Genomic DNA, 20,827 nt, shown 5'->3' with positions numbered 1-20,827 from the left:
AAACCGATGTTCTCTTAACCATTATGATCAATAAAGATTTTGTGGGTATCTACCACATGTAAACCCTGCTAGCTTGAGAAAAACAGGTTTAAGCCATGTTCTTTCCCTTCCAGTAATTTAAAATCTATCTAGGGAGAAATATGACTTAAACAATAAATGATTTAAAATTACAAGGAAAAAATTGTGGACACATCATGAGGTTGTATATGTGTAACTGCCAGGGAACATTATGAATAGAGTTTCCATCGGTTTCCAAACAATGAATCAAGTTGAAATAATCAAGGATGTCCTTACATTTGCATAATAATCACCATCATTCACTATATTGTAATTTCTATTTAAATATATTAATATGTCACACACACTCATAAAGCCTTTTTTTGTTTCCATAAGGTTGGATTATTAGGAATTCAAATGATATGGACACGGGATTCAGAAGAAGCCCTCAGAAATGCCAAGTTTGATAAAAAAATCATGCAGAAAACCAACCAGTCTTTTCTGGAGCTGTTGAATACATTGATAGGCATCACGACGAAGGATCTGAGTTCCATGGAACGAGTTAAATATGAGACTTTGATTACTATCCATGTGCACCAAAGGGATATCTTTGATGACCTGGTAAATGCTTTATAAATACTATGGCATCTATAGAAAAGCAAACACTGGGCAATATCTGTGTTTACCCACTGGGATTAGTTTGAATGAATTCAAAGGAAAGGTTAGATTCAGGCAAAGGGTCATCTTCCTGATGAGAACTTGTTTGTCAAATTTTTTTTTTTCAGTCTTTAAACCAAAATTTCAGTCATATTTTGATGATCTCTTGTTAAGATGTTATTGATCAATTAGACTTTATTTTAGATTCTTTACGTGACCAGTTTGGAAGCTAAACTGCCATGGAACATCCTGAAAAAAGCGTTCATTGGTCTTGTGTTCCTGTTAGTTATTAAAGATTACCAGTCTCTTGCTATGGAAATGACAGGTAACACTGCTAGAAGAATTGGTTCATGCTTCCTTGGAGGCTTTTGGATAAGTCACATCTTTAACAAGTTTCGCTACATTTTATGTCATTGATTGCAAATGGCCTTTCCTAATATGGCTGGTGACATCCAGAGGTCATGCAGATTCTTGCCTTTCAAGAGAAAACAGAGTAGCAAAGGCAGTTTAGTAGTTATGGAAAATAGGAAATGTGAAAAGAAGTGAAATTTGTCTTCTGCTACAAAATAGAACATTAGATAAGAGGCAAAAAGCCCTTATTTTCATAATAACTTTCTGGATCGTGTCTTGCCCCATTATGTGAAAAAAATTATAAAAGATCGGTTGTGACGTAACGGAGAGAAGGACAGCTTATTGAAGCTCTTGTGGTCTAATCTCTCTTAATAGTGAAGCACACTGTTTGCCTCTCTGAGAAATAAAGGGCCCAGGATAATTTTAGATTTATTATTTATCCAAGAAAAATGATGAAAACGGCTTAACATTTTGGTTACAAAACTCAGACAAAAGCGTTACTGGTCAATAACCTGCCATTTGGATGTTAGAAATTTTGGCCTGCCGCAAATCCTAGGAAGGATAACGAATGGATTAAAAAACCCCAACATTGTACTTTGTCATAATCACAAGAGATGCCTTTTTCCTAATGAGATTGTTTGATTCTGTCTTTGCATGCCAAAACATTTTTCATGCGTTGTACTTTATGGTTAGGGCTGTGGTTTGGGGCATTTAAGGGTGCAACTTGAGAAGTGAATATCTATTAAAATATGTCATGCTGTTTACATTGGTGGGCACAACTAGGGGTTCCTCTTGAATTTTCCTATTCCTGTATCTTCTCAAGTGTCCTTTTTGCCGATCAGTCAATGAATGGGTTGGATGGTGATGTAGTTGATATCTCCAAACCAGCTGGGTTGTCTTACATCCCATTATGATCTACGTGAATGCTAATGTGCATATTTAATAAGTGGTTCTCATCTCAGCTCTAACATCTCCCTTTTGCATTTCAGTGCCACATGCATATCAAGAGCCCTACAGACTTCGAGTGGCTGAAACAGTGCAGATTTTATTTTAACGAAGATTCCGACAAGATGATGATCCACATCACGGATGTGGCTTTCATATACCAGAATGAATTTTTAGGCTGCACTGACAGGCTTGTTATAACTCCACTCACAGACAGGTGATGGAAGGTTCTGTGATCCCACAACCTCTTTCCCTCCACCCACTCCCCTACATTTTTATCCTCCTGAGTCACTCAGGAGATTTCTGCCTCATGTCTCTTTAGGGTTTATAGGCTCTATTATACCAAAGTCTTGGAAATACGGTATCTTTAGCTTTACACATGGGTCTTTGCATGGGATCTGGGTTTTTGTGACCGAAACGCTTTGCTTCCTTTGCCTTCAGTCTTAGGGAGGCTAAGTTTAAACGACCTCAGTGGACATCAGCGGGGCAAGAAAAGGAATTAACTGCCGTGTCAATAGGTGCAAATCACAGTTGGCCTTGAGGGTTGCACTGGGGATGGTGGCACCTGCTGTTATTAGAGATGATTAAGATGGTTTCCTAGCAGGAAAGAAATTGAGTATCAATGCAGGTGAAAAGTGATGGGGAGGACATTGGCCAGGACGTCTGGAGTTCTCTGTTGTCCTCTGCCTGTTACGTAGCAACTCTGTTAGCCAGAGGCGCCTTGCACTTTCCCTAGACTCAGTTTCCTCATCTGTAAGATGAGCCAGTCTGTCTCCAAGAGTCGTTCCGCAACTCGTATTCTGTAATTCACTTAGTCCACTTTGAACTCTGTGGCATCAACTAATTGCATATGTGGTCTGTTCAGGGATGTGCTGCCTACTTATTTTGGACAAAATGGCTGAGTGTTAAAAGCAGTATTTGGCCTCAGTAGAAGCTGATGGTGAATATCATTTATTTTCATGGAATGAACTTCTGGGCTATTAGATGACAAATACTGTCACATCAGGGGCCCCTGGGTGGCTCAGTCAGTTAAGCGTCCAACTTTGGCCCAGGTCATGATCTCACGGTTGTAAATTCGAGACTGGCGTGGTCTATTCTCCATTCAGACACTGGAAGTCCTATTCTGTCATCTCTTTGCCTCAGTCCCTGCACTGTCTTTCTATCTCACCCAAAATAAAGTGACCTTATGTGGCATGGCATGATGTGGCCCCAGCTATTCTTCTGTTTCTTCTTCCTCATTCAGCTCTGGCCACTTGCTCCTTAGCTGTTCTAGAACAGCACACTCTTGCTTCGGGGCCCTTGCCCTTACTGTCCCCTTGACCTGGAACTCTTTTTCCCTTCAGTACTGGCATGGCTTGCTCCCTCACCTTCAGGGCTCTGTTCGAATGTCACCTCAGAGGGCACTTCAGACCCGCCACAAGAAGCAGAGACCCCCACACTCCCCCTAGCCCTCCTGACCAAGTTTATTGTTTCTGTTTCCTATTTTGGGCTAACTTGTTACCTTCCTTTAAGATGTCAGCTAAAGAGCTGGCATCGACTTCCTGTGACTTGTTTACTGCCCCTACAAGAGTGCTGTCACATTATAGGTGCTAAATAAGCATTTCCAGAATGAATGAACGAAATGTTTATTTTCAGAGGCACATCTTTGTGATGAAAAATTTAAATAGTACAAAAGGACATAAAGTTGAAAGTGTGAGAGTAAATTTTTTTCTTTTTTTTTTTTTTAACACTTAACAGTTTATTTCCTCTTCTAGAAATTTCAAATGCTAGTATGTCAAAATTCTTTTTAATTTTTACATATAGGTATTGGATTCTACAAACTTCTCTGCATCTTAATTCTTTCACTATATTCATTGTCTTGTACATCTTTCTGTATCAAAAAAACTTGAGAACTTTAAATTTTTTTTTAATGTTTATTTTAGAGAGAGAGAGAGAGAGAGAGAGAGGACCCATGCGAGCAGGGGAGGGGCAGACACACACACACACACACACACACACACACACACAGAATCCAAAGCAGGCTCCAGGCTCTGAGCTGTTAGCACAGAGCCTGACATGGGGCTCGAACTCACAAATGGTGAGATCATGACATGAGCCAAAGTTGGATGTTTAACTGACAAAGCCACCCACGCACCCCAGAGAACTTGAGAACTTTAGAAACACAGCAGGTGTCTGTTAAATATAGAAGTGGAAGTGATTCCAGGGTTTGTTTCAGCCTGTGTCCCCCTCAATGTTCATTTGCTTATTTTTCTTTAACTCTCTTGATTATGGGAGAAGTGAGTTACCCATTTTTTTTTTTTTTTTTTTTGCCGGTCACTGGGATTCCACTGTAAGCATTCCTGCCCTTTTCCCGAAGAATTCCTCACTAAAGTTAATCCTTACAAAAATCAAAGGGCAGAGGCATTGATATCTCATCAGTCTTTTGCTGACTGCCCCGTGGAAAGTCAACAACGTTGGTGGCTGTAGTCTCTGGGAAGCTCAACATCACATGGATGGAGTTGCCATTGTTCCAGATGATAAAATAGTTATTCTAATTCACTAAAAACATATAGTGCCTTTCTCTGAAAGCTCGTGGTGTTTTTTCATGGCCGTTCCCTCCTTCCACTCTGGGCACAAGCAGAGAAGACAGGAATCATTCTTACTACACTGTCAACTCAGGCAGAGGGCAGCAGGAATCAAAGGCTTATCGAAGTTTCTCATCTGCTAAACAGAGAAACATGTGCCTTTCTCTGAAGTATTCTCACAGCTTCTGTGAATCATACTTGTGTGTTGACCACTGGACTCTGCCCTTAATAGCTGCATCGTCTTGGCCCAGACACCTAAACTCTCTGATTCCCTCCTTTTGGAATCACCGTGTGGACTAGAGGTGACAGATATAGGTAATGAGGGCCTGGCACTCAGTAAATGTTACTCATTATTATTGTTGCTATGACTATGGTTATTCACAATCATCAATAACACATTCTTTATCAATGTTTCCTTTTTTTTTGAGAGAGAGAGAGAGAGCATGAGAGTGAGAGAGTACCAGTGGGGTGGGCAGAGGGGGAGAAAAGAGAGAATCTTAAGTAGGCTACATGCCCAGTGCAGAGCCCTATTCAAGGCTCGAGCTCATGACCATGAGATCATGATCTGAGCTGAAATCAAGAGTCAGATGCTTAACTGACTGAGCCACCCAGGTGCCTCTCAATGTTTTCTTCTGTTTCTCCTTAAGTACGTCCTATAATCAGAGTCTATAACTAAAGCCCCCAAGAAAAGAAACAAAGAAAAATATGTTCTTGATGTGCGTACCATAATTGCATTGGGAAACTTTCCAGCATTTTGCAATCAATACTGTTTAAGAATAGGAACCAAAAGCACTACTGGTTTATATGTGATGAAATGCGTGTAGGGTGCTATGAATGTTGGTGACAGATTTGCTTAAATTGCATACCATAATGAGACCCAGGTCGTGAGGTTGGTCATTGCTGGTTTAGCATGGTGGTCACATTCTGCATCTCTCTCTCTCTCTCTCTCTCTCTCTCTCTCTTAAACTCTTGGTGTGATAGAAAGGAATCATATTTTATTTTTATTTTATTATTTCTTAAGTAGGCTACATGCCCAACTTGGGGCTTGAACTCACGACTCTGAGATTAAGAGTCTCATGCTCTGCCTACTGAGCCAGCCAGACACCCCACATTCTGCATCTTTAACTCCAGTAGCTGTTGGGATAGGAGGAACCAGATAGGAGCCTATGGCTGGGCGGGCACAAGCCATTTGTTAAGCAAATGTTCATAGAGTACTAGGTGCCAGGGTTTAGGCAAGTATTTGGAAGTACAAATGTGAACTAGACCCAGCTCCTGAGAACAGAGATTTTACAGCATCCTAGCGGAGAGAGAGAAAACTGCGGAGCAGGCCCCTAGATCACATCAGAGTCCAAACTGTGTTCCTGAATGATGACATTTTTGAAATCAGCAAAGAGACTGGAAAGGAAAGCAGGAAAGGGAGGGAGAGAGGTACACATGCATGTAGAATACTCGGGACGGTCAAGTAAACATGGACATGAAGATTTTCTGGCAGATGCACGCTTGACTCTGAAAGGCAGGTCCTCGAAGAGCCTGGGTGCCAGCCTAGCAGATGGACAGAAGCCCCACCCCCCAGAGGAAGTAAGGGATAAAGCGCCTGGCTTGCCTGCTCATTTTCTGCACGAATAGGATGACTTCTTTTAGGCAACCTAACAACTTACTACTGCTTCAGTTCAAATATAAACTCAAATGGTCCCAGTTATAAAGAGGGTTTGCAAGACAGAGTAGCTGGGGGTCAGAGCTCTCGGAGATTTATTTCTTACCCTGGCGGGGTGGACGTGTTCTCGAGCCGGGCATCTGAGGGCTTGCCGCCAGACAGGTAGGCTCGGATCTCGGCTCTGCTACCACGATCTCGAGAGAAATAATTCCATCTCTGTGAGCCTTTCTCCTGATCTGTAAGGTGGGAAAAACAACAGTAGCTTCCCTGCAGGATTCTCTGGGCTTAAGCAAGATAATGTAGGTGGAGCACAACGTGTTAACTATTTTTAGAGACTGCTCCGCAAGGGATAACGAAAGTGCAAGGTGGGAAATAAAACTTTGAATTAAAAGGCAAAATCAAAGTGAGCTTGGGCGTCCTCCTGTATTGTCTTCTCCATTTCCGGGCTCCATATACATTGAGGGCTAAGTCATTTACTTGCCTTTTTAGGAACCCACTTCCAATGAAATACAGACTCTGGAGGACCTCTGGTTGGTGTGCTTGCTGTTTATTCCCACCTTTCACATTGGACTATCACTTTATTTCCTTTGAAATTTTTTTCAAGTCCAGATGAATGCTTTATAGAGTTCGCTGTAGGAAAGCCCTCAACTTCATCACGTTGTAGATTCATTACTTTGACAGCACTGGGTGATGCTGGAGAATTGAGTGATTCATCAGTGAGTTATCAGGGTAGTTTTTTCCTTCCCAGGCACTCTTGTATTTTCCTCATCAGAATCTTTTATTTGTTAATATCATGTGATAAGAGATAATAGAAGGTATGTGTAAGGTACAGTAGGCACTCCCAGAAATAGATTGAAGATATGATTATTTAGCAATGTGTGATTTGTCTCATGTGATCATTTGTACCCAAGTACATCAAATTATTGACTCTTAGATTCCCAGAAGGGAATTGATCTAATGGTTCCCAATCTGTTTCATAGAACACTATTCTCTAGATGTTGGTAGATTTCTGTGAAAAACGTTGCCAAGTAAGTTTTGGAAATGCTGTGTACTATTTTTTCACACTTGGAGAATCTCATGCTATATGTTATCATGAGGAAGCCTGTTGAAACTTTTTAAGAGTTTTCAAACTGAGTTAACCATAGGCCAGCCCCTCCTTTTTCCTTAACAAATATCCATAAGGAAAGTGTATATTAGGGTGCAGTTTTGGAAATGTTATGTAGGGACAGTGGCTTAAATTTTCCATTTTTAAGTCTTGTGCGCAGTTCATTTTACTGTGATGTCCCAGACGTGTCATCTAGGTGCCGGGGGGCATGGTTCTAGTGATGTTCTATTCCTCCAGGTGTTATATCACGTTGGCTCAAGCTCTGGGAATGAGCATGGGAGGAGCTCCCACTGGACCCGCAGGAACAGGAAAAACAGAAACTACGAAAGATATGGGTCGATGTCTTGGGAAGTACGTCGTGGTTTTCAATTGTTCCGACCAGATGGATTTCCGAGGACTTGGACGGATTTTTAAAGGTGAGGGTTATATTTTTTATTTGATGAGAAATTTAAAGCTAAGGTAGACTATCTGGTTAAGATTTATTTTGGGGGGCATCTGCGTGGCTCAGTCAGTAAAGCATCCAACTTCGGCTCGGGTCATGATCTCGCGGTATGTGAGTTCGAGCCCCGCATTGGGCTCTGTGCTGACAGCTCAGAGCCTGGAACCCACTTCAGATGCTGTGTCCCCCCCTCTCTCTGCCCCTCCCCTGCTCATGCTTTGTGTCTCTCTGTCTTTCAATAATAAATAAATGTTAAAAAAAAAGATTTATTTTTCAACAACTGGCTGTATTTCAGTGTCGTTTTTAAACTTTGTACAACTTTTTGGAAAATCCAAATCTTAACCACTCTTGTGTGGATCAAATGTCAACATCACTTGTCATTGTAATGTTCCTTTATCCCTGCAGGTTGGCTGTTTACAGATAGAGCTCCATATTGTGAGTTATTTCGGGGGCACTTTATGCATAATCTATTTGTTCAAGTTTATTTTTGAACAGACTTCTCTCTGGCTTGTCTTGGCAGCTGCAAAATGCTCTTTTCCTTGGCTTTCCGAAATTATATACTAATTGGATTTTCTATTTAATTTCCCTTCGAAGGATTAGCACAGTCTGGATCCTGGGGTTGTTTTGATGAATTTAACCGTATCGATTTACCAGTTCTGTCAGTGGCAGCCCAGCAAATTTCCATTATTCTGACATGTAAAAAGGAGCGCAAAAAGTCTTTTATTTTCACCGATGGAGATAATGTGACTATGAACCCTGAATTTGGACTTTTCCTGACCATGGTAAGGAACCACAAGAAGAGCTGCTGAATTTCAGCCTTCATCTCACAGCTTTCATGCATTTCCCTCGTCTTAGGTCACTTATTTTTCATGAATGGAAATTGCGACAGTGATTTTAACTCCTCTGTGAAGGCCTTTGGTGTTAAACGAAGCTCATGTTAATAACTTGTGATGTAGTCTCTCCAGTTAAAAGGAGAGTGAGATATGTAAATGAGTTCTTCGGTTGTCAGTCCAGATTTGTTGTGTGGACATAATGAATCTTTTAGTGCCGTGCTAATGTATGTGTGTTGCCCCATGACTGTGTCATTCATCTGTGGGTCTTATTTTCTGTACAGAATCCTGGCTATGCTGGACGGCAGGAGCTTCCTGAAAACTTGAAGATTAACTTCCGCTCCGTGGCCATGATGGTGCCCGACCGACAGATTATCATCAGGGTGAAGTTGGCTAGTTGCGGCTTCATTGACAACGTCGTTTTGGCCAGGAAGTTTTATACTCTCTACAAGCTGTGTGAGGAGCAGCTTTCTAAGCAGGTGTGATGTTCTGAAAGTCTCTCTGGACTTATGCATACTTAGTTTTTCTGTTCAGTGAGATTTGCTCATTTCGAAAAATTGTAGACTTGGGGTTGTTGACAGATTACCTTACGGATACAAAGTACAAGGTTGTATCGTTATGAAATCAATTTTATATGCGTAGTTTCCTGAAGTACATTTAAGTAAATTAATATTTACAGCATAAAAATGAGATGAGTACTATCTGAACTGATTTAAGAGCCAAAGAATTATAAATATTAATACTTGCTCTTTATCCCACCTGTACATTAATCATAATATGTGTTGTGCGTCCTCATGGTTTTCAGGAACCTCTCAATCATTTACTCCTCTTACTTCCAATATCTTCCACATATTGGGCCAAGCTTTGCCAATTGTCTATTTTATCAATGGTAACTTCTTTGCTAAGTTTTCTGTACGGTTTAGCGTAGCAGGTTCTGACGTCATGCAGCTTTGCAGTTAAGAGGCATGAGATTAATCATGTATTACTTTTGTGTTAGTTATCTGTTGCTTGTGACAACGGCTCCACAAGCTTACTGGTTTAATACAATACACAATTTATTATTTCATGGTTTCTGTAGGTCAGGAGTCCTGGTACATCTTGGCTGGATCCTCTACTTAGAGGGTAACAAGGCGTCAGTCAAGTCTTGGCTCCCTGTTTGGAGAAGGATTTACTTCTAAGCTCACTCAGGTTGTTGGCAGAATTCTGTTACTTGAGGTTGAAAGACTGAGGGATTCTGTTTCTTGCTGGCTGTCAGCTGGAGAAGGCCACCTCAGTTCCTGCAGGCTGAATGCCATTCTTTGCCACATGGGATCCCCCAACACGGCCACTTGCCTTCTCAAAGTCAGCAAGGGAAAAAGTTTCTGGCACGATGAGTGCTATGGTCTTGTATTAGGATTCTCTAGAGAAACAGAACCAATAGGATATATGTGTATATACCTGTAAGGAAATTTATTATAAGGTATTGGCTCACAGTTATGGAGGTAGAGAAGTTCCATGATCTGTTGTCTGTAAGCTGGAGACCAGCTGATGGTGTAGTTTGAAGGGTTGATGGTATAGATTCTAGTCCAAGTCTGAAGGCCAGACAACTAGGAGCATTGAGGACAGCAGTGGTTGATATCCCAGCCTAGCAGTAGGGCAGAGCGAGCAAATCCATCCTTTCTCCACCTTTTTGTTCTACTGGGGTCCTCAGCACTTGAATGGTGCACTCTTACATGGGGGAGGGCCATCTTCTTTACTCAGTCCACCAGTTCAAATGCTAATCTCTTCCAGAAACTTCTTTGGAGACACACCCACAAATAACGTTAATCAGCTCTCTGGGCATCTTGTGACCCAGTCAAACTGACACATAAAATTAACCATCACACATCTTATGTAATGTGACCACGTGAACACATACACAGAAATCACATATGGCCAGTCATCGTTGCTGTATTATATTGGTTAAAACAAGCCTAGCTCCTACCATACTCAAAGGGAAAAGATCATACAAGGACACAGACACCAGGAGGTGGGGATCATGCCACAAATTTCTGGGACATATAAATAAAAATTACTGAAAGAATACACTAAATAATAATACACTGCAATAAACATAAAACTGTAACACAAATAAAATCTCTTAACATATACAATACTTTGGTTCCTCTCTAGTCTCCATTCCAAACTTCTTTGACTCTAGATTATTTTTTTATACCCCCAAGCTCAATTAAATTACTTTCCCACTGAAAATGCTCTTTGTTTCTTCTGCTTATTGAAGCCTTTACTCACCCATTCTCCTTTTTTCTTCTGTCAAAGAAATATTTTTCCATGCTGTTTCTTGCATGTAGAAAACTCCCACATCACTGACTCCTGTCTCCTCCTTCTCTACTATTTCGTTTCTACTTTTCTTCATGCCCACAGCCCTGCTCACAGGTCGTTGTCATGAAATGAGCCAACGTGCCCAAAACAGTTGGCCCCGTGCTGATCTCTGGGTGAACATTCTATGAATCTCACTTCATGCCCACAGATTTAACTGAGTCCAGCTCTGAGAAATTTTCCTTAATTAGTTCCACACATCAGCACTTTCAAGTCATGGTTACTTTTTAGCGAGTTTGCTCATATTTTTACTTTTTTACCTCTATTAGAATTTAAACTCCTTGAAGGCAGGAACTCAGTCCAAATATTTTTATGTGCTCCATCCTCCAAATGATTTGTCTGAAGTGAGGCATACTGCTCCCAGTTACCTTAGCCCCTAATTGTTTTTTTTTTCTATGTGGTAAAGCATACATAACATTAAATTTGCCATCATCACCGTTCGTAACTGTACAGTTCAGTAGTATTCAGGATACTTACAATGCTATGAAACTGATCTCCATAACGTTTTCATCTTGCAAAACTCTGTACCCATTAAACAGAAATTCTTCTCTTGCTGCTCTCTCAGCCCCTGGTGACCAACAGCCTACTTGTTGTTTCCATGCATCTTCCTGCTTTAGATACCTCATGTAAATGGGACTGTAAGCATTTGTCTTTTTTGACTGGCTTATTTTGCTTAGCATAATGTCCTCTCGGTTTACCCGTGGTGGAGGATATGGCAGGATTTGCTTCCTTTTTATGACTGAAGAAAGGACGCCACATTTTCATTTTCCTGTTCATCTGAAGGTGGGCATTTGGGTTGCTTCTGTCTCTTGGCTGTTGTGAATACTGTTGCTGTCATTATGGGTGTGCAACTGCCTCTTTGACATCCTGCTTTCAATTATTTGGATATATACTCAGAAGAGGGATTTCTGGATCCTATGGTGGTTCTATTTTCAATTTTTTGAGCGACTGGCATACTGTTTTCCATAGTGGTTAGATAATCAGTTTTTAATTATTCACTTTATAGGTGATAACATTTGTTATGATTTGAGCTTTTACAGGTATATATCAAGGGAATAACAAAGCTGGGGCTTGGCTTTCTGGTTTGTCCTTATTTTTCCCCCGCTCTAGGTAATCCTAGAATAGGACTACTTTTCTTCCTTCTTAAAACCTCGGTCTTTTTGCCTATCAGTGTGTGTGTGTATGTATATATACACACATTCCTGGTTCAGAGTTTTAGCTTTAGAGATATGAGGACATTTTCCTATGGATGACTGATTAAGAAGAGGCTCAGGGAGACGTGTATACTCTAAGAGGGAAATTTATTCCTTTCTCCCTGTCAAGATATATTTATTAGCTCTGATCTAAGGGCTTAAATTAGTGATTGTCCATGAGAGAACTCTTTTGGATAGTCTCAGTTTGCTCTAAAAATATATACTGATAAAAATTTATTACTTCACTAACTACAATTTTTTTCTAAAGGAAAATTAGCATTTGTTCGTTATTGTGAAGAGGTCTTTTGTCAAGTTTGTATCGTTTTCATGCGCAAGTTAATATTGAAAATAAGCCCGCTGTACCTCATATTCTTCAGGTACATTATGATTTCGGTCTGCGGAACATTCTGTCAGTTCTGCGAACGCTGGGAGCCGCAAAAAGAGCCAACCCCACAGATACGGAATCAACAATCGTCATGCGTGTTCTGCGAGACATGAATCTTTCTAAACTAGTAAGATTCACAGATGGAAATGTTCCACCAACTTAAATACCAGTTCAGCTAACTAAGCACAAATGAGATTTAGAAATATTTATTTAAAATACTCATTTAAAATGCTTAATAATCAGCCAAAGTGCTGGAGAGCCTAACTTTAGACTTTTTCAGACGTTGCTTTTGTGGTAACTCATATCTAGTCTAACATATGCCTATTTAGATAGAATTCAAATGGATTTTTAAAAATCCACATGTTAAGTTTCCAAATACCTTGAAATACTTTTGGGTTTTAGAGCTAAAATCTCACCTTCTTTAAAGTCTGTAGAACCCAGCAGGAAGTTATATGTAAATTTAACAAGTGTGTAATAATTTCACACTCTCTCATTTCATAGGTGAGACTGAAAATCAATTGTTCAGTGTTAGTGAATCTATGTACAGGGTGACGGATGGTATATATTTTTTTCAAGATAAAAGGGTGGAGCAAATTCCAATTCATGAATTTGTCACTATCTCTTATTTAAATTATTATTTTTAAAATTTCAATTAGAAATTGTAGGTTATGTGGTAATTCCCTGAACTGATTATTATTTTATGGAGAGGTTGTCATATGGGCAATATTTTCTTTTCTTTCATCTCCTTCCTTCATTTTCTTCTCTTCTTCCTCCCCCTTTCTTTTCTAAAATATTTTTAATTTATGGGAAACATGAGGAAAATATTCTTCAACTTCAATGAAGGTGATATTTTACTTATTATCATAAAATAATTTGGTATGTTCAGCATTTTCAGTTTATCCGTGCATTGTTATGATTGTGCCAAAATAGTTGGTCCAGTTTCTCTTTCTTTTCTCTCTTAGATTGATGAAGATGAACCCTTATTTTTGAGTTTGATTGAAGATCTCTTCCCAAATATTCTTCTGGACAAAGCAGGTTACCCTGAACTGGAAATGGCGATTGGTAGGCAGGTAATGTATTTCTAAGGACATCCAGCCCTGTCCGTGTCTCTTTCACCTGAATTTCATGGGTGTCAGGTGGAGCTGATGTATTGCAGATCCGTGGGTTTCAAGAGCAACACCCAAGATGATGGCTACTGTTTCAGGAGAGGCTGTTACACGCCATTGACGGAGCTTCTCCAGCCAGACAGTCTCCTGCTGTCCCACAAGCACATCTAGTTGGCCACATGTTAGTGGGCCCACTATGGATGGAAACCATTCCACACCAGATTCTGAAATGAAGTATGATGAGTGAGCGGGACGAGTGGGGCTCAGCTGGCTGGCGAGCCTTCCTCGACTTGGCTTTGTCTGTGGCCCTGGTGCTTCCACATGGCTTTGATCTCGGGACTCCCGCCCTGAAGTGTCACTCACAGTGATCTCACGTGGCTCCTCAACTGTCATTCTTTTCCCCCAGGCCTAGGATCACTTGTGATTTCTTCCCCAGGCTCTGGGGATCTGCCATGTTATGTGAGTCATTAGGTGTCTGGACTTCCTATGAGACTTGGTGCAGCTGTGCGTTTTTCTAGTTTTCCTAGGAATGAAGACGAGTCATGTAAACCTTGTGCCACAGTTTACTTTCCTGCAAAGAAGAGTTTGGGGGAAGAAAAGTTTTATAGAAATAGTGATTGGCTCACATTTATAAAGTACATTTCAATTTGTTTAAGATATTTGTTAACAAAAATCAAATACGGTAGTACTTAATGGATATTTTCCTTTTAAAAATCAAGATACAAAAATCTTAATCTGATCAGGTAAGAGTGATAATTCATTTTGCAAATGAATTATCATCCTATGGCTGAATTAATTGTCTAAAAAGCTTAGTATAAAGTAATTTATAAGGTGACTAACGTTAGCATAGTTTGTAGCATATGAAAAATCTGAAGAGCATACACATAGCATGAAATGACATGTGATTATTATCCAACAATTCTTTAAATAAAAATAAAAACATCATTTATAGTGGGGTTAAGCGTAGCATGATGGTTAAGAGCATGGACCATGGAGCTTAGTTTCTTGGGTTCGGATTCCCACTCTGTAACTTTACAAGTAATAGTCTTGGGTAAATTGCTTGGCTTCTCTGTGCCTCAGTTTCCTTCTCTGTAAAAGATAGTGACAGTACTAATCTTGTAGTGTTATTATGAATATTGAACTTAGACTAGTGTTTGGCAGAATAACTTTCATGTGTGTGTTTGACAGATAAAAACTCAGTAGATTTATAGACAATTTGAGTTTTAGATGGAATTTCAGTCAACTTGGTGTGCTACCAAGTTTTCCAGTTATTAAATATCACCTTTTAAATTAAACATTTAAAATACATTTTGATACATGAGTCTTTATTCTTAAGTTGCTCTTAAGACATATATTCAAGGATGTATTAATATAAATGTATTCAATTCCCAAAGGCAAATGCAGAGGTTTCTTATTGCCTTGGGATAACATTTTGAATATTCAACCTATGGTCTTTGCGTATATGTGTGTGTGTATATATATATATATATATATACACACACACATATATACTATATATATATTGCATATATATATATATACGCAATTGCGTATATATATATAAATATATATATACATATATAGCGTATATATATATATACGCAATTGCGTATATATATATAAATATATATATATACATATATATATATATATATTTTATGCCATATATATAAAAATTTTTTATTTTAAATAAACTCCACGCCACACATGGGGCTCAAACTCATAACCCTGAGATAAAAAGTCACATGCTCCACTGACTGGGCCTGCCAGGCACCCCAGCAATATATTTTTCATTGTGGTAAAATATATAATTTAAAATTTAGCATTGTAATCATTTTTAAGTATACTGTTAAGTGGCATTAAGTACATTTCACATTATTGTGTAAAACATCGTCACCACCCATGTTCAGCCCTTTTTTCACCTCCCCGAACTGAAACTCCATACCCGTTAAATAGTAACTATCTTTCCTCTATCCCCCTCCTCAATGTCTGTGCTTAGTTTGAGCGCAGTGGAAGGTCCAGATTGCTGTCGATGTGGCCCAATGTGGGGCTTTGTTTATGTTTTCAGGTTGAAGAAGCTGGTTTAATTAACCATCCTCCTTGGAAACTGAAAGTTATCCAGCTGTTTGAGACACAGAGAGTGCGACATGGCATGATGACCCTGGGGCCCAGTGGAGCGGGGAAGACCACTTGTATCCACACCTTGATGAAAGCCATGACAGGTAAGGGGGTGGTCAAGCTGTGCTGCTCTGGGCAACACGTTTAAATCACTGTGACACATTTGGATGCTCCAAGAGGGACATGCTCTACTGATTATTGGGTGCATTTTAGAGATAGTGTATTATAATAATGAACTGGAGGGGAAAAGTTCTTTGCAGCTTTATTGAGATATAACTGACATATAATATTGTATAAGTTTCATGTGTACAGTGCATTGATTTGAAGCAATTGTATGTTGCAGAATGATTACCACCATTAGCTTTGACCCCCATCTCATCACACGGTTACTTTCCATTTCTTTCTTGTGGTGAGAACATTTAAGATCTACTCATCTAGCAACTTGTTCAATTATATGATACAGTGTAATTAGCTATGATCATGATGCTATATGCACGTTATGCTATAATGTACGTCAGATCCTCATCCTTGTGAATCTTTTAACTGGAAGTTTGTACTCTTTGTCCAATATCTCTCCATTTCCCTACACCTTAACCCCTGGTAACCACCATTCTACAATCTGTTTTCCAGGGTTTGCTTTTTTTTTTTAGATTCCATACATAAATGATACCATACAGGATTTATCTTTCCCTGTGTGACTGACTTCATTTAGCGTGACATTCTCGAGGTTCATCCGTGTCGTCATGTCATTGCAAATGGCAGGATGTCCTTCTTGCGTGTGGTTGAATTATATATATATATATATGTCACATTTCCTGAATTCTTTCTCTTATTAATGGGCATTTACATCATTTCCGTATCTTAGCTTCTATGAATAATGCTGCATGAAAACAAATTTTAAACAGTGACTTTATGTACTGTGTTATGTGTTTTACTTATGTTATGTCATTTAATTTTCACCATGATCTTGAGATGTGGCTCTGACCATCCCCATTTTGTACAAAAATGTCGAGCTTCAAGTTCAGAAATGCTACAGGTTGTGAAGACAGTAAAGTCAGGGCCCACTAATGAAAAACCCGGATGTTTCCCATTATAACATGGTACTCCCCAATGCGTTAATACGATGTGCTACCTCTCAGTAAATTAAAAAAAATAATTTCAATTTCAACTCCCCAAATCATCCTAATCGTAAACTAATTTCCCACCAAGAATCAGATATGTTTCTGGTGAAGTTCAAGAGATGTCTTTAATTCCCAGATCTCCCTTAGCCTTGTATCTAATTCCCTACCTAGCCCAAGGTCATCCAAAGATTATGGGCATTGCCACTATGTGACTATGTGACTATCCCTGTATTTTCTGATTGGACATTGATGTTTCCCATACTAAAAGTGCTGTGTAGGCAGCTCTGAGCCATGGCAGATTTGAGTCCCAAAATTTCACAGAACTTCAGCCGTTGGATTGCATCACACATGGTCCCACGGGGAAAAGGTGCCTGGCTGGGTTTCCAGTCCGCTCGTGAAACTCCAGTGCACTGATGCTGAGTTGTGGTGGTGGAGACTGCTCTGTGTTTGCTCTCGGGTCCTGCACGTGTTGGGTTCAGTCTCGGTGCCCTCAGCTAGGGGGCAAAGCGAGTTCTGTACGTTAAGACTGCAGCACGGAGTGTTCACACTGAGACAGAACTGTGCTCTCAGCTCTCACTTACCTTTGCCGAAACTGAGAGCACACACCTGCAAGACTTACCGTGCGGTTTTCACGTGCTGTTGAGACTCTGTTTGGGGATTTTTATATAGCTTTAAAATGATGTGCTCTCTCAAATTATGCTTAATAATACTTTTGTTGTTGTTGTGTAGCTGCCTTCTGTTAACAGTAAACTACAAATGCACCTGGTAAAGTGAGTTGGACAAAATGAGTACTAAATATTAAACAATAGTGATACATTATGTATAATATGTCTAAATTATGTAATCCATACGGCATCGGCATCGCTGGTTTTGGAGAAGTTCTTTGCAAAGATGAATTAATCATTAGACTACTTGCTGTCGATTAACCTGTTCTTGGTTTTCACACGTAGGGCAAACATTCGTTATCTTAAGCAAAACATTGTCTAATGCCCAAAACACTAATTATCCCAAAGATTGAGAAGGTAATTGCCTTGAACTTATACTAGACCCATGTATATGTGTTTCCTTATTCATCATGTATTTATTTATCAAATATCTTTAGTGTTCTGTACGTGAGGTTCTGCTAGGTTCTGTAGCAGAAGTGGGGAAGCAGGCGTGAGAACCAACGGCCATGCCTTCAAGGAGCGGGATAACCCAGACAGTTATTAGTCAACGTGGAATCGCTATGAGAAGATTTGGACAGTTATGCTGTGAGCAGGCAAAGGAGATCAGAAACCTTTCTAAGGAATTCTAGGAAGGCTTACAGAGCAGGTGCCACTTCAGCTGAAGATTGAGGGTTGAGTAGCAGATGGGTGCAAGGCATTCTTAGCAGAACAAAGAGCCTGTGCAGATAGGAGAGACTCCAGAGAGCATGGCATGCCCAGAAAGTGCACTGGTGTGGATAAAAGGTAGTCTGTGTGTGGGGGTGGGAGTGGGGAAGGTGAGAAGGTATATATAGTACGTGCTTCTGGTGCCCACCACCACACCCCTTTGATCCTGTCCTGGTACAGGTGCAGCTGTTGGTCAGTTTCTCCCACAAATGCCAGGGGTGTCTCCCAGTTTTTCAGCATTATGACTTTCCTAGAATCTAGGGAACTGGTTCAGCCTGGAAGAGAGTGGGCATTAATGCCCCTGAGGCAGCCATACCCTCAAACAGTGGCAGAAGTTGGGTTGAAGGCAAGTGTCCTACCTCCTCATGTCCATCAGAGGGACACTACATCTGTGGCCACCTCCCAAATGAGCCCATTCTTGGATTTCTCTCATTTTCTGTTTCATTCTCTCTTTCCCCTGACTTCAAACTCCCCATACCCGTATCCTTGTTTGAGGCTTTCCTTTTAGGGGGCATTCAAATTAGTGCAACAGGTGTCACATGAGGAGCTTTGTAAGTTATGCTAAGTACTTAGATTTTATTTTGCAGGTGATGGGAAGCCATTGGGCTGGGGAGTGATATGATCAACCCTGTGTGTAGAAGACCATCCTGTGGCCATGTAGAGAATAGGCCACGGGACAGGAGGGATGGTCTGGAGTCCATAAAGAGGCAGCAGCAAGAAAGTGTACCTACTCTAGGGCAGAATCCATGAAGGTGGAGTGATGGGGACAGTCAAAAAATGCCTAGGAAGAGAATTAAGAGGATTCGGTTTAAGTCAGCAAAACTAAAAGGCAACCAATGGAATGGGAGAAGATATTTGCAAATGACATATCAGATACAGGGTTATAAAGAACTTATCAAACTCAACACATAAAAAGTAAGTAATCCAGTGAAAAATGGACAAAAGACACGAATAGACACTTTTCCAAAGAAGAGATCCAGATGGTGAACAGACACATGAAAAGATGCTCAACATCACTCATCAGGGAAATACAAATCAAAACCACAACAAGATACACCCTCACACCAGTCACAACGGCTAAAATGAACAACTCAGGCAACAATAGATATTGGCGAGGATGTAGGGAAGAGGAACCCTTTTGCATTGCTGGTGGGAATGGAAAACAGTATGGAGGTTCCTCAAAAAATTAAAAACAGAGCTACCCTATGACCCAGCAATTGCACTACTAGGTCTTTATCCAAAGGATGCAGGTGTGCTGTTTTGAAGGGGCACATTCACCCCAATGTTTATAGCAGCACTATTGACAATAGCAAAAGTATGGAAAGATCCAAAATGTCCATTGACTGACAAATGGATAAAGAGGACGTGGTATATATACACAATAGAATATTTACTTGGTGATGAAAAAGAATGAAATCTTGCCACTTGTGATAATGTGAATGGAACTCGAGTGTGTTATGCTAGGCAAAATAAGTCAGAGAAAGACATATATGATTTCACTCATATGTGGCAATAAGAAACAAAACAGATTAACATAAGGGAAGGGAAGCAAAAATAAGATAAAAACAGAGAGGGAGACAAACCATAAGAGACTCTTAAATATAGAGTACAAACTGAGGGTTGCTGGCGGGGTGTTGGGTGGGGGGATGGGTTAGATGGGTGATGGGCATTAAGGAGGACACTTGTTGGGATGAGCACTGGGTGTTGTATGTAAGTGATGAATCCCTAAATTCTATTCCTGAAATCATTATTATACGATATGTTAACTAACATGGATTTAATTAAAAAATAATAATAAAAGGAGGAATTAGTTTAACCAACCTTTTGAAAGTAAAGCATTTTTTTCTTGTAGTGATCTTATAAACATGTTTTGGTATTTCATTTTTTTGGTCTTAAATTAAAAAAATATTATGCAAGTGTAGTTGACATACAATGTTATATTCGTTTCAGGCATATAACATAGTGACTCAATAATTCTGTACCAAAATGTTACGGTATTTAAAATTGAAATGATACAATTCTACATACTACCATAATGAAATAATTAAAAAAATTTTTTTTAATGTTTATTTATTTTTGAGAGAGAGTGAGAGAGCACACACATGAACCAGGGAGGGGCAGAGATAGAGGGAGACACAGAATCCGAAGCAGACTCCAGGCTCTGAGCTGTCAGCACAGAGCCCGACGTGTGGCTTGAACCATGAGATCATGACCTGAGCCGAGGTCTGACGTTTAACCCACTCAGCCACCTAGGCGCCCCCATAATGAAATCATTTTTGATAGTTTTTCTTATATGGGCAGCAGATCAAGTCATTTTTACTTATGATACTATCATAGTCTTTTAAAAAATGTTTATTTATTTATTTTGAGAAAGAGAGAGAGAGTGAGCAGGGAAGGGGGCAGAGAGAAAGGGAGACAGAGAATCCCAATCAGTCTGCAGCACAGAGCCCGTCGCAGGGCTCGAAACCACAAACCGGGAGATCACGACCTGAGTTGAAGCCAAGAGTTGGACACTTAACTGACTGAGCCACCTAGACACCCTAATAGTGTCATACTCTTTAAGAGTTTGCTGGCCTTTAGGTAAAAGATATAGTTTTGCTAGTCTTATGGATATCATTTATTGAAGAAGCTGAGTTG

General features: G+C 40.0%; 1 protein-coding gene across 2 annotated transcripts in view; it reads left to right on the top strand.

Annotated features, from left to right (window-relative positions):
• The window catches only part of DNAH5 (dynein axonemal heavy chain 5), a 284,081-nt gene that overhangs the window by 143,435 nt on the left and 119,819 nt on the right, over positions 1-20,827 (top strand). For both annotated transcript variants that reach the window (XM_078444422.2, XM_078444417.2), the window contains exons 34-41: positions 394-618; positions 1,995-2,167; positions 7,511-7,689; positions 8,307-8,494; positions 8,827-9,021; positions 12,468-12,602; positions 13,438-13,545; positions 15,650-15,803. In XM_078444422.2, coding sequence (XP_078300548.2) covers positions 394-618; positions 1,995-2,167; positions 7,511-7,689; positions 8,307-8,494; positions 8,827-9,021; positions 12,468-12,602; positions 13,438-13,545; positions 15,650-15,803 — 1,357 coding nt within the window. The remainder of the gene's footprint in view (positions 1-393; positions 619-1,994; positions 2,168-7,510; positions 7,690-8,306; positions 8,495-8,826; positions 9,022-12,467; positions 12,603-13,437; positions 13,546-15,649; positions 15,804-20,827) is intronic.

This window comes from Panthera onca, chromosome A1 (genome assembly GCF_046562875.1).
Source record: "Panthera onca isolate mPanOnc1 chromosome A1, mPanOnc1 haplotype 2, whole genome shotgun sequence".
NCBI classification, from domain to species: Eukaryota; Metazoa; Chordata; class Mammalia; order Carnivora; family Felidae; genus Panthera; species Panthera onca.
The sequence above is the reverse complement of the archived record's forward strand: the minus strand, read 5'-3'. Positions and strand labels throughout refer to the sequence as shown.